This window comes from Rhea pennata, chromosome 4 (genome assembly GCF_028389875.1).
Source record: "Rhea pennata isolate bPtePen1 chromosome 4, bPtePen1.pri, whole genome shotgun sequence".
Lineage (NCBI taxonomy): Eukaryota > Metazoa > Chordata > Aves > Rheiformes > Rheidae > Rhea > Rhea pennata.
In genome coordinates this window covers 20,038,887-20,052,700 of record NC_084666.1, presented here as the reverse complement: position 1 = coordinate 20,052,700, position 13,814 = coordinate 20,038,887, and the positions used below count along the sequence as shown (strand labels likewise).

At 38.1% G+C, this 13,814-nt stretch overlaps 1 protein-coding gene across 6 annotated transcripts in view; it reads left to right on the top strand.

The window, feature by feature from the left end:
* Positions 1-13,814, top strand: part of SEL1L3 (SEL1L family member 3) — a 39,145-nt gene that overhangs the window by 21,478 nt on the left and 3,853 nt on the right. For all 6 annotated transcript variants that reach the window (XM_062575414.1, XM_062575417.1, XM_062575416.1 and 3 more), the window contains 10 exons: positions 887-1,006; positions 1,633-1,773; positions 2,930-2,992; positions 3,822-3,998; positions 5,778-5,905; positions 6,556-6,639; positions 8,786-8,876; positions 8,987-9,071; positions 11,476-11,585; positions 12,869-12,996. In XM_062575414.1, coding sequence (XP_062431398.1) covers positions 887-1,006; positions 1,633-1,773; positions 2,930-2,992; positions 3,822-3,998; positions 5,778-5,905; positions 6,556-6,639; positions 8,786-8,876; positions 8,987-9,071; positions 11,476-11,585; positions 12,869-12,996 — 1,127 coding nt within the window. The remainder of the gene's footprint in view (positions 1-886; positions 1,007-1,632; positions 1,774-2,929; positions 2,993-3,821; positions 3,999-5,777; positions 5,906-6,555; positions 6,640-8,785; positions 8,877-8,986; positions 9,072-11,475; positions 11,586-12,868; positions 12,997-13,814) is intronic.

The window sequence follows — 13,814 nt, the reverse complement described above, 5'->3', positions numbered from 1 at the left end:
AACTAAAAAGCCTCCTTCTGGCTTTTACCATTGTTTTTGCTGCAAGTTTAGGAAACAGAAGCACTTCTTTACCATTATTAAGTGCATGTAAACCCAAGAAGTTTTGTTCTGTTGCTGGTATCTTGGCATGTCTTTCTGGTGTGGAGTAGATTTACATTTTTGTACTGCTGCCCCCAGCATTGATCCTGAGCCTGCCATACCTTAGTTATAGGGGTATAGCCGAATCATGTTATGAACTGGCATTTCACCATGACTTTTCACTCTATAGCATCACAGAAAGTTTGCCTTGGTTAGATTTCTCACAGCTTTTCTGTTACTTGAGGGATGGTGGTGCTTTTGCAGTCTCTGTTACCAATAGGAAGTTTGGAAACTGCAAGTCTCCAAATATTCCATGGGTTCAGTTCTCAGAGTTTTCTGTCTTCTTTATTTTCTTTTTCTAAAGCAAACTCGATGTTTCTGGAGAAAATAATTCCTTGTGGTGCTTTAGAGGAAGAGTCCTGAATAAGTCAAAGATTCTTCGCTGCCATAGTTCTCATTCCCAGGAGCAGTTCAGGTTATCCTGGGAGTCTCTGAGCGATTGCATTGAGAAAGCAGGCTGACCGAAAAGTGGGTTTTGTTTAGGAAGGGCTTGGCTGTATGCCGGTCTGCTACACAAACTCGTGAAAGATTGAAAGGGGCAGTGTAAATGATCTGTCTGAAAAAAACAGCAAATGGTTTTACACTGAGTGTAAGGATGTTCCCAAATGCACTGGCCAGCAAAGGAACAGTAAGTATTTTAAAACCCAGAATTGAGCACAAGCCTTTAAGGATAAGGCAACATTTTCGTTTGGTGATAAGTGTATTAATTTGTTGTGTAATGGTTTCCTTCTCTTCACCTACTTCTCAGGCATTTGTTGAAACTGTGAGGCTGATGGATGATGAACTGCTAAAAGCTCAAACGAAAGAAAATGGTGATGTCTTTATGTGGTTAAAACATGAAGCAACAAGAGGAAATGCTGCTGCACAGGTACAAAGTAATACATTTCCCCTTTCTTGGTTTTATATGCACATTGCGTACGTACTTCCGCAGAGTCCATACGAACATTACTACGGAGGACCGAGTTGCTCTCTTCCCGCTCAGAATTACTTCTTACTTGTGAGCTTGAGCTGTTTCTCTTGTTTCTGTCTCACCTTATTCAGTGACCATGCAAACAACCATAACAATGATTCAAGGCAAAAGGAAAGGGTGATCAAGACTTATTATTGCAACCTCCTTCTCTGATCTCTGGTGTATATTTGACACTGTGCAGTTGCTGCTGATCGTCTCAGATTGGTGTCATATGTCATGCCTCAATACTGAGGCATTTGCATGCATTTACCAGTGCCTTTACCTTTTACTTCTGCACTTAAATCAAGCCAGACTTTCATGGTACTGACACCTGCTAAAGCCAAACCTGCTGTAGGTCTATTATCAGTACATTTCAGCCTTGGAAACCCTCTCTGAATTTTCCTGATAACCAGCTATTTTCAAACTGTCTAAAAAATAAACTTTCTTCACATATCTAAAATCCATTTAAGTCTGCGAAAGTTTTCTCCTTTGGTTCCAGGTTCAATGCTAACGTTTATTGCACTGATGTTTACCTTTTCTTTTAGCAAAGATTGGCTCAGATGCTGTTTTGGGGCCAACAGGGAGTCGCAAAAAATCCTGAAGCAGCAATAGAATGGTATGAAAAGGGTGCAATAGAAACAGAAGATCCAGTGTTAATATATGATTATGCAATTGTGTTATTTAAGGTAAGTCATGTTTTATGTTTTCACTTCAAAAATCATTCCTTTGAGTGAAAAAGTGTCACTGCAGATAAATTATGAATGTTCACGTATGTGAAACATTCATAATTTATCTGCAGTGAAACGTTGTGAGAGCATACACAGTGCTTTTAGATTATCTCTGAAAATCACTCAGTAGTTATGAATCTAATATTATTTTTTACCGGATATGCACAACAATATAAAAAAGAGTAAGTTAAGTTTAGTCACTTTATTCCTAGCCTGATTCAGGATCAAAATCCCACCAAAATCATAGATGCTAATTTTTCCTAGTGACTTGGCACCCCTGAAGATTTAACCAGCTAGTAGGCATAGGCCTAGGTGTAGAGATGTAGGTGGAAGTTAAAATTGTTTCTCAGAATGTTCTTTCTCAGATCTCTAAGCACAGATTTTGTCTGAGTAGGAATTAACAGTCTCCCCATGCAGTTGGGCCTTCTGAACTAGAAGCAGCAGATTACACAGGCTAAACTTTCAGGCATAACCCTCCCTGAGTCCAAGCTGTATCAGCTAAGCAGTGTGGGCCATAAAGCAATCTAGCATACCACAGATTAGAGATGTTAGTCATCTTAGATGTTCACCTCATTCTGTGCCAGTGGAGGGCTATTCTGTACAAAATGCTTGCTCAGGTTTTTCTTCTGTTAATTTTAAGCATCCCTGACAAAGGCATGAGCCTTCCTAGTCTGTTTGATCTCTCTGCATTTTTTTTATGAATATCATCAGCATTACATCTATGTATGTCCTCTAGAGGCAACCCAACAGCCTTTTTCAGGAAAGCTGAGAGCTCTTATCCACTGCCAAATTCTGGATATTCTGTGAACCGGTTGATGCTACTCATTCTTCTTTATTTACTGAAACTTAAAGAAATAAGATGTTATTTACCCATAAAAATCACTTCGGTCAATTAGTGAAATTGTTTTTCCTAAACTGGATCACTGAGCTTGTGTAAAGCTATGAAGGAATGATTGGGACAAAGCCACTTTTTTACTGTAACTCTTCAGAGCTGGATAAGCCCTAGTAAATAATAGACTCAATGTAAAAATGCATTTGGAATTTATAAGTGAATTTTCATTAGCTTGTATTCAGTATTTGTAAACAGTGATTGTTTCACCTATCCATTTTTTAGGGTCAAGGTGTGAAAAAGAACACAAAACGTGCTTTAGAATTGATGAAGAAAGCAGCAGCCAAGGTAAAATATGATAAATATTTGATCATAATCATCTATAGCAGGTGCTAATAATAACGAACCCTGATACATATAAAAATCAGACTATCATAATTGTGTGTAAACAGTTGGTTCGCCCCCTATCTTCACTGGAACTATTGGTAGTTGACTCTACTTAGAATTATTGTCTTTTTAGAAGCTGAACTCTACCAGGTGGATGCTGGGGACCAGCAGAAGACTTTACTCTCTCTCCCCTCATCATCTATACTTCAAGGAGAAGACACGGACATCCCAAAATCTTTTACTTTCTCCAGAGTTGGGGATAACACTGAGGGGCACAACAGAGGAAAGGAGCCTCACTCCATTTAATGATCTAGTACAGACAGATAAGCCAAGACATGTTCTTAGTGAGCTTGCTTTGTATAAAAACATAACCATACCTGGACCTTGGACGCATTTCTAGCTCGAAACCCAGAACTAGTTAAATTACTGACAATGTCCGTAGGGCTTTGCTAATAACAAGATGCAAATCTGAATACAGACAGGGCCGAGACTGTATAGAATAAGATGATGCTAGAGTTGCATTTCAGGGTGAAACCATTCCTTTCTGAACAGCCGGACAGACTCTGAGGGAATGTCTTTGTTGTCCCTTGCCTGGAGAGAGTTTGCTCTCGGCATGAGGCCTTAAGGAAGAAAAGCAGAAAAAAAGCCAGCAAACTTTTGTATCTCTTAGTCCTGGATGAGTGGAACTGTGGCTGGACAGGCAAGCTCACCAAATGCTCGCAGTCTGAACCACAGGGTGATCCATAGCAGCACCAAGTGTGACCCCAGCCTCCTCTTTTCTTTCCTCAAGGGCTTGCCCCAAGCGGTGAACGGATTGGGATGGTATTACCACAATTTTAAAAGAGACTACAGAAATGCAGCCAAGCATTGGCTAATTGCTGAAGGACTGGGAAATCCAGATGCATCATATAACCTCGGAGTCCTTTATTTAGATGGGATTTTCCCTGGAGTGCCTGGTAGAAATCAGGTGAGTGAATATTTAATGGTACTTTTTTATGGCAAAATTTTGACTTCTTGAGACTGCTGTGTTCACTCTGAGTCAGATTTTGATACTTTTTATCACAGAGAACAGTATTACAGGGAAATTCAGATTGTTTATAGAAATGTTACTCAGATATCTCTGTCATGCATGTCTTTGTGTTCCTTTAATTTAGAAACAGAACAGGTACAGATTTAGCTACTGGGACCAACTCACCTTCCATTAACTCCAACCAGGGTACTGTGTGCTCTTGCATCATCTGATTCATTCAGTTTCTCTCACATTCTCATGCCTTCAAAGGGGACCATTGCAGAGTATACAACAAATCCCATTAAAAATAGCTACCAAATTGATTTTGAGATAGAAATGGAAAGGTCTTGGATTTTAAACCTTCTTAAAGACTTTAATTTTTGCCACCATGACTCAGGCAGAGTAGCTGCTCAGGTCAGCAGAAGTCCCAGTGAATTCTCTGGTATTTTATGGGGAAAGGATGCTTCCTACAAAAAATAAAAGCAGCAGAAGCTTGTCCCTAAACAGTTAGGTCTTCTAAACAGTTATGCTACATCACATAGCTTCTGTGAACCTCAACACCATATTAAAAGCTCTTCAAGCTGCAAAATGTAATTCTCTAATATAATCCTGGTAGATTGCAGTATTTTATTTTGCCCTTCTGTGACATGGCCTATTTATTTATTTAATTTTGAATGTGTCAATGAGAAAAGTTATTTTCCCTAACGGGAAAGATTTACTTTGGTTATACTTCCTGTAAGTAACTTTGTCAAAAATGCCTTATGTTGGTAATTTATGACCAAACAGCAAAGACAACACAACAGTACAGCAATGCAGGCTATAATAAATGCAAGCAGGCCTTGTACTTGGAGCTAAAAGATGTTTTCAGTGTGGCCTGTGAGTTCTGAGGTTGGATGTACTCCAGGCAGCGAGCATTTTTACAGCCAACAGCAGCAAGTGCTCAGCAACATGCATTTGACAAAACACGTTTTCCTTTCCTAGGAACCAAAATACACAGTTCAAAATGAACTGCTCATAAGAGTACCCAGATTTCTTTATTCACCAAACCCACAGGAAAAGAAACACTTTGTTTTGGCTGTTGTCAATATTCTGAAGCCCGTGCTCACCCATATAAAACAGATGCTGATGGTTAAAAAGTTCCTGAAATAACGAATCTCAGGGTATATGCTACTTTGTTTTGCACTGCATGTTACTTTTTCTGAGGATTAGACGTGGAGAGTCACACCACTCTCCCACTTGTGCAGCCCCGGTCCTGCCTACTCAGCCTGTGTTACATTTGTCAGTGAGTTTCACAGGCTTTGGAGCTGTGGTTGTGCACTGCAAGACACACTGAGAAGTGCCATTGCTCCTCAGCATCCCAGTGTTCCCTTAGACATCTCCAGGGGAAAAGTCCTGTTCTGTCTCTCTACTCCAGAGTCCATTATTAACTTCTCTACTAGTGAATCACTGACCTACTTTTGTCAGCACACAGAAACTCGTATGCTGCCAGGTGTCAGTTACTCAGGTCTGAAATTCAATATATTAGCAGAATTACAGTTTTTATTTTTTTTTCCAGCCTGAACTACTAGAAAGTTAGAACAGAGGAAATCATTTCATCTAACTATACAAAAAGTAGTTAAACTGACCTGATCTCTTTAGCCACGTGCCTTTTTTTATTTAATGAAATGAGTCCTTAAAAAGAAAGCTTAATAAGCATAAATAATGCAACATTGTCAACTGTGCGTTGTTTCTTCACAGACAGTAGCTGCTCAATATTTCTATAAAGCTGCCCAAGGGGGACATATAGAAGGGACTTTACGATGCTCTCTGTACTACATCACAGGAAATATGGAAGACTTCCCAAGAGATCCAGAAAAAGCCGTAATGTAAGCAGTGAAGCCGTTTGTTAAAGGACAATGTTTTCCTGGTTGCTTTGATTATTGGTGATTTTTAAGTCTATGATGTAAATATCTTTTACTGCATGGTACTTTCCTCCCTGAGAAGAGATTCCCCTGCAGTAAGTTTGATCCACATGAATACGTGTATTATCTAAATATCCAGCACATTTTCAGAGATGCTGAGTACTTTTACTGAACCTCCATATTTGCAGGCACACAGTCTCTGAGTTGTTCCATGAAAAAAAAAAAAAAAAATCAGGTACTGACTGACAAATCAAGGCATATTTGCTCAGCAAAAGATATCAAGCTTCTGCTGTGGTAGAATTGATATTTTCCATTAACAAAAATGATGATGAGTAGCTACAGCACTTTGTTTTCTTCAAAGAAAAAGAAAGTAATTTTGCCTAGAAAAAGCGTATCTCTGATACGCTTGTGGAGATGTATGAACAGATATGTTCTCATTCAGTCAACAGTTAAAATGTTGATGCAACAATTACTGTGAAATTGCATAGTTGTCTTATGGGAGAAGTCAGGGCTAAATGATCTCACATCCTTTCCTGTCCATAGAGTCAACGTGAATGGGGATAAAATTACAGGGGGTTAGCTATTCATTTATTATTGTTTGTTCTTTTCAACAGCTGGGCAAAACACGTTGCAGAGAAGAATGGCTACTTAGGTCATGTCATCAGAAAAGCTCTCAACGCTTATCTGGAACTTTCATGGTATGTTTGTTCTGTTCTCTTCAATTTCATTTTCTATTTTTTCTAGCAAGATAAAATAACATCAGGCCATCACCTCAAAAAATACAACTTGTAGCACCTTAAAATCAGTGGCAAATACTGACATAAAGGAACATAGGAACTGATCAAAGGCATACTTCAATGAGTCTAACAAACAAGTGGAAAAGAGTTTATAGAGTACAACGTTGACCAGGTATAGCTGTCAAGACCCACACCATGCTGAAATTTGGGAGAGTTCCTGAAAGTACGTTGTTGAGAACTTCATGCTGCATCAGCCCAATGCAAACAAATGATGCTTTTGCCCTGAGGCTGTTGTGGACTTGATAAGAAATAGTCTGAGTAAAAGCCAAAACAATTAAACTAATGTCTCATTTCATTTTTTTTTAATTCTTCACTATTTTTTTTAACCAGTTCCAGGGGATATAAGCTTCTGGGTAGCTAAAAGTACACTGCAAAGAATCCTGACACACAATGCTGAGATAAGACACATCTTACCATGCACAGTATTGCTGACCTTAGTCATTCCCAGTCTCAAGTAGTAGGCAAGACGTTTTACAAGTGAATTCAGTGTACTGACCAATAATCCAAACTGACATTGACAGCAGAACTTCTGCCACGTCATGAAAACTCAAGCTGTTAGGTTAGATCTGTTCTTTTTTTTGTAAATAGTTAATATTTTCTGTTCCCTAAAGCATAGTAGGCCACAATATCCAATAGCCAAAAGGATTTAAAATAGCCTCCAAGTTGATGCTCCATTTTTGCCTGTAGGCATAAACATCAGATTCTGTATGGGCAGGCATCAGACCATAGAAACTGTCATATCTGATTAACACAGTGGTTCATGTATCACACGGCCTGACCCTGCTTGCAGTCAGTTGATACTTCAGACTTGGAAGAACTCACTACAAGAATTGCTCAGTGGATCATTTTGGAACAACCTATTTCTAGGAGAAATTTCTTTTTAGCTTGGAACTAACGTCCCAGCAGGTATCATGAATTAGTCTAGTGGTGCCAAGTCTCCATTATTCCAGACATTTTTACAAGACAAATACAAGGAAGAATTTGGAATCTTGCAGAGGCATCTGGGAAACAGGAGACTAAGGCTGCTTATTCTGTAAGGGGCAACTGTTTGCACCAACTTTATTTCAAGTTTCTTGGCTTAAACCTCTGCTCCTGATGTCAAATGTATGTGTAACTGTATTTGTTTCCTGTTAAACATGCCAACACACCAAAAAGCTGCCATGGTTTTAGCTTTATGTTGTGGAGACAGTCCTTGAAAGCATGACCCTTAGAAGCTTTGACAGGAAAAACTACGCACAGACTGACCTTTTTTATATCTCAGACTTTTAAAATGAAACATATGATATTTTAAAAGTCTACCTTTTAACTTTTGAATAAATTAAACTTAATCTTCATAATATTGAGTAGATCAGTGACAGAGAACATGAGAGAGAAACTATCCTCTGGAATCAGAGGCAGTGCTGTACCACTGTACTGCAGTACTGAAATACTACGCTGCAAATGAAAAAATAGCTTTTATTACTTGTTTTATTAGCGTAAATTAGCTTTTATTACTTACAGTAGTGCCTAGAGTCCATAGAGTGACTGAGACTGTTCCAGGGCTTGTTCACTTGCACATTTGTTTTTCCACAGAGCTTATAATCTAAACATACAGGACAAATAGTAGAACTAAAAGGCTAAAACATACCAAAGAAGTACTCAGATTCTTGTTTGATTGATACTAACACAGCTGTGTGAATTAGAGAGTTTAAGTGGAGGATTTTTTAAGTAAGTTTTATGTGAAACATTTGAATAGATAATTGGGCTTAATATCAATTCAGTTTTATCATCTGTCTTGCACTCTGAAAGAGCAAATGCTCACTGGAGCTGCTCTGGCCTTAGTACAAGAGAGAAAACTGAAGATTCTTGAGCTCCCGCACAGTTTGTTACACTAAGTGTTGCCAGTAGATGTAGCTGTTGCATGGTTTTCCCAGCCTCTTGCTTTTAAACCTTGTACCTAAATTTTGCGAAGTGATTGTATCCATTTATTAGTACTTTTTAGCTATAACTAAAACACTTGTGATTTTTGCTAGTTTTTTCACTGTTTTTTTTTTTAATCTAATACTAGGCATGAAGCTCTGCTGCATTATGTTTTAGCAGCTGAAACTGGGATTGAAGTGTCACAGTCAAATTTAGCACACATCTGTGAAGAAAGACCAGTAAGTGAATGTATACACAATACATTTTCCTGAAAGGAATACTCATTAATTATAATGTGATCGTAATATCTTACCTGTGATGTAAATGAATGAATTTATTTTCTCTCCAGGACCTAGCAACGAGATACCTAGCAACTGATTGTGTTTGGAGATACTATAATTTCTCTGTTTCTCAAATCAATGCGCCTTCATTTGGTATGTATAAAGAGCTCTTTCTGACTTCAGCTCTCCAAAGGAGTGCAGTTTTAATTTTTCAATACTACATTTTATATGGAAAATAGTACTTTTATTTGAAAAATAGTACTTTTATATGGATGAGAAAGTTGAAGGAAGAATAAAGGCCAACGTGGAGTTTCATATTTTCTGTCTTCTCCATACTCAAGTTGCACCATGTGCTAAAAGCTAATCTATCTCTTTCTTTCAGCTCTTTCTTCTTTCTGCAATAACAAGAGACAGGATTGATCTTCTAGAAAAATGCCGCACGTTTTTTTTTTTATAAGTGTCATCTTTAAAAGAGAAATCTCTGCTTTTCCTGGACTTCCTATTTAGAGTGTTCTGACAAAAATATCACAGAAAGTGTATTTAAGGAATGTATTTCAGAGCAGGTTTTCTGAGAACTTCCCTTTTATAGGATAAAATGGATAAAACCTTTTTTAATAAAAGTGGAGCTCTGGGAGAGGGCAAGACATTTAGAAGCCTGAGAAGTTGACTCAAGGGTTAAAAAAAGAAAAAAAAAGAAAAAGAAAGAAAAAAAAAAGAAGGTGGAATACTTTAGGAGTTTATGTTGTTTAGTTTACCAAAGAGAAAATCTAAAAGCCAATATACTTCTATATCATAATTGATTCATGAGAAACTAATGAAAGCTAAAGAATTCCTTATCTAATTTATTGAGTTTTTCTGCTAGGGTACAGAGTTTACTAACATTGGCACAGATTACCTGGGGGAGTTTAAGGATTCTCTGTCTCTCTGAAACAAAATGTATGCCTTTCTGGAATAGAAGGTTTGTTCAAATATTAGTTATTTTTTCTCTGGCCTTAAATTTTAATACATCTGTGACCTTCCGTGACTAATTAATTTTGGTGCTTTTGAAAGAGCTACTCAGTATTTGAAAACATTGATCTAATTGTCTCACAAGAAAGTTTAAATGCTTTGTAGTAAGCACGTGAACAAGTGCTGTGTAAAAATAATTCAAGCTATTCATTGAAATACACAGCAGCATTGAAACTAAATAGCACACTGAAAGAGCCTGAAGCCACAGGAACTCACAACCCTGATAGCTTTTGTGAAGAGTTTGTAACCAGCTTAGCAAGGTGCAGTTTGGCTGGAATCCTGCCGATCCAATGGTGCAATCTGACATTAGAGAAGCTTTTGAAGTTCAGAGCTGCAGGAGTAAGACTCTGGTTCCATTGAGGTAAATGACAGAAGACTCCTTGGCCTCAGCAACAGAAGGATTTTATTTCTTTGTCTTTTTGTCACATAAGTCACATATGAGGAGTTTTTTCTCAGGCTCCTGTCTGCAATAGTGGAAGAGGATCAAGTCCCCTGTGCGGGTTTGGGGTCTGAAGGAGCCGAACCGCGGCAGTGGAGGCTCCCAGGCTCCACCATCAGCACAGCACAGGGTGACTTCAAGGCCGCTCTGTATTGGTGGCACGCTCCCAGGGCCAGGGCTGGAATGACTCAGTTGATAGGCCTGAGGGGAACCCTCTTCCTTCTTCACCACACACGCGGGTGCCATGCACTCAGCTTTGGTGCCCACCACACCACGTAGCCTGTCTGCAGCCTTTGCTGTTCAGCCAGTGACTGACAGCAGGCGGGCAAGACGCCACACATGCTCCCTAGAACAGCTCTGCTGTAGTCCACTCTAGAAACAAACAGGATTTTTAGGTAGCTGATGTTGTCAACAGACAAGGCAAGGCTTTGAGGTATTTCAGACCATTCTGGGAAAGCCTAGCATAGGCGCTCATGGAATTTTATGAGTTCTTTAGCATAGCTTAATGCACTGACAGGCCTGCTCCTGTCTGAGTCGGTGCCTGCTCTGGTGGAGCATTTTTTTTACTGTGCAGTATCAGAGAAAGATGTTTATAAAAGATTTGCCGATCATCACTTCCTTTTAGATCAAGAGAAGTCTTCTCCTACAGTTGTCCTGGAATTGTGTGGTTTTGAAACTAATGAAATAAACTTCAGCAAAGCATTCTGTATTTTGGGGATAGTGACAAGTGCAGAACAAGCGCCTAAATAGCATATTTTTAAGTGTGATAAGTTAGTAAGGCTAACCTAAATAGTAGGACTACAGTTTCCCCAAAGACACACTCAGTAAGTGAAGAAATACAATATAAAATCTCTAAATCTCAATTTTTGTAAAAGTAGCAGTGTTACTCACTAAATTCCTCTATAAAAGAGCAACAGGAAAAATTTCAGCCAGGAGAAACATTTTCATTAGGCAATCTGATGTAAAGTAGTCAGAGATGCAGTCACAGAAAAGGAGTATCTCTATTTTTAATACACTGCTTTAAATAGAATTATTATTCTTCATCACACATAGTTTAATTCTGTCTCTACAAATACTTTTTAAATGATCTGTTGCTGTTTTCTTCCACAGCTTATTTGAAAATGGGAGATTTCTACTACTATGGTTACCAGAACCAGTCTAAAGACCTTGAGCTCTCAGTGCGGATGTATGCACAAGCTGCGTTAGAGGGAGACTCACAGGTGGGTCTGCATTCATAACATGTTAGTAAAACACCAGTTTTTAGGATAACCTGAAACTAGTTATTCTACTTGGCTACATGTGTACTGAACCTAGAAAAAGTTACAATTATTTCAAAATACCTTATGAGTCAGTATTTGCTGTTTCATGATAATAGAAAATAGACCTAGAATAGACAGACAGCCTAGAATTAGACTGTCTTCAGAGCTAAAGCTGAATGGGCTAATTTTAGTGCTACTCTGGTTTCACACAGTTGATTCTGTTGTGATCTTTGCATTTTCACTAATGCAAGTTAATAGACTGCCCGAGCTTTATTCCAGTACTGTTCACTGTTGTTTTAGGAAATAAAGAAGACTGGTCCATTTCCCTTCATTTATAGAGTGAATCCTATAGTGTATTTTTTTTTCAGTACATTCACTTCACCAGCAAAATCTTCATCTTAAAATATTTTATAATGAAAAGCTATACCAAGCCATGTTACTGAAGACCTAAAGTGTTCTGCCTGCAGTCTCCTGGAGTATCCCTGATGCTTTATTCTGCTCTCCTTATCCCTATTACCCAGACAATATCTCATGTGGGAGGGAGCTTAGTCAAATTCAAATAGCAGAGCTGATTTCTGTTCTGAGGATGTTAGGACAGAACATTACTGATCAGCTAGCAAAGGAAGAGCCACATGAACAGTTATTTTAAAGAGTGAAAGCCAAACCAAAGGTAAATCCTGTAGTAGCTTTCCTACATACTCATCTTTATGCCTCAAAGTCTGATGCCTAAAACTTGTTCAAATAGGAAAAATTGCAAGATTAGGATTTAAATTGCTTGGAGCTAATTTCTGGTCTCAGAAGCACTGTTGCAATTGCTGGTGGTGTATATCGAGCTAGGTGTAAGGAAATTAAATGGTAATAGAACAGCATATGAATCCATTTCTTCTTTCAGTCTGTATTTCTCCAGTAGCTAAAACCTGACAGTTTGCTATTGTGGCTCTGTTTAAAATGCAACTAAAAATGAGAAAGCTAAGAACCTCTTTCAGCTAGTTTCTAAGAAAATGATGATCAGTGTCACAACAAATGAATGCTAGTTCTTTTGCAGTTTCAGTATTCACCTGAGTATATGGTTGGGAAAGGAGGCTGTCTAGTTATTCAGTGATGATCACATGGCTCACATTGTAATAAATTTTTAGAAGATGGTTATAATTATTTAGCTATATGATGCTTGCATTAGACTTTAAATATACATGTGAAAACTTTTACTTAATGATTCAAAGTGTGTATACTTTGGTTTTTGTTAGGGATTCTTTAATTTGGCCCTTCTCATAGAAGAGGGTAACTCCATACCTTCCTACATACTGGATCACTTGGAAATCGATCAAACTGTGCATTCTAGCAATACTTCACTTCTTCAGGAACTTTATTACAGGTGAGTCTTTTTCTGCTTCATAATCAAAGTTCTCAATATCTTCTGTTTTTCCATGTGAGTAACATTTACTTCTGAGAGCAACAACTCCTAGAATCATTAACTTTGTTCCCTTGTAAGATTTAAGGGTATTACACAGAGGTAAGATCAACGTGCTTGTAATGCATGTTAATCTTAAACTGCCTAAATACATTTCAGTTACAGCAAATTATAAGAGACTTGATTATACATGGTTACCTGAAATGGCAGGGAATGGATTTAATGATCCAGGAGATCTTTTCCAATTCTGTACTTAAGTTCCTGATATAGGCACTGACAATTTGTATGTTGTCCAAAATAATCTTTTAATGATAAACAAAGCATAATTTAATAAGGAATTGTTAAAAGTATGTGACTGGAATAATAGCAGTCCTTCCTATTTACTCTGCGAAGACATTCTGATTTTTCAAGATACTTCAGTGTATTCCTGCTCTCACACTGTGCTTCAAGACATCCTGGCACAGAATATCAGATCTGGGAGATGGTTACAGATCTGCTTTCTGAACTGCCAATACCGACAGTCCATGCACAAACCACTTACTTACTTAAAGAACTCTGGTTCCAGTGCAGAACTTAGATTTCATTTCCTTAGATAAAGCAACGTATGTTGGAAAAGTACATGGGAATGGAAAGCTTGCACAGTTATTTGGTGGTTCTGCAAAACTGTCTTTCAGATGTTTAAGGAAGGAGGAGCTAGTGGTTAATAGATTGAACAAAGAATGAATGCTTTACTTTTTATTTTGACAGTGTTGTGTGACCCTAAAAAGTGAAGATGATATCAA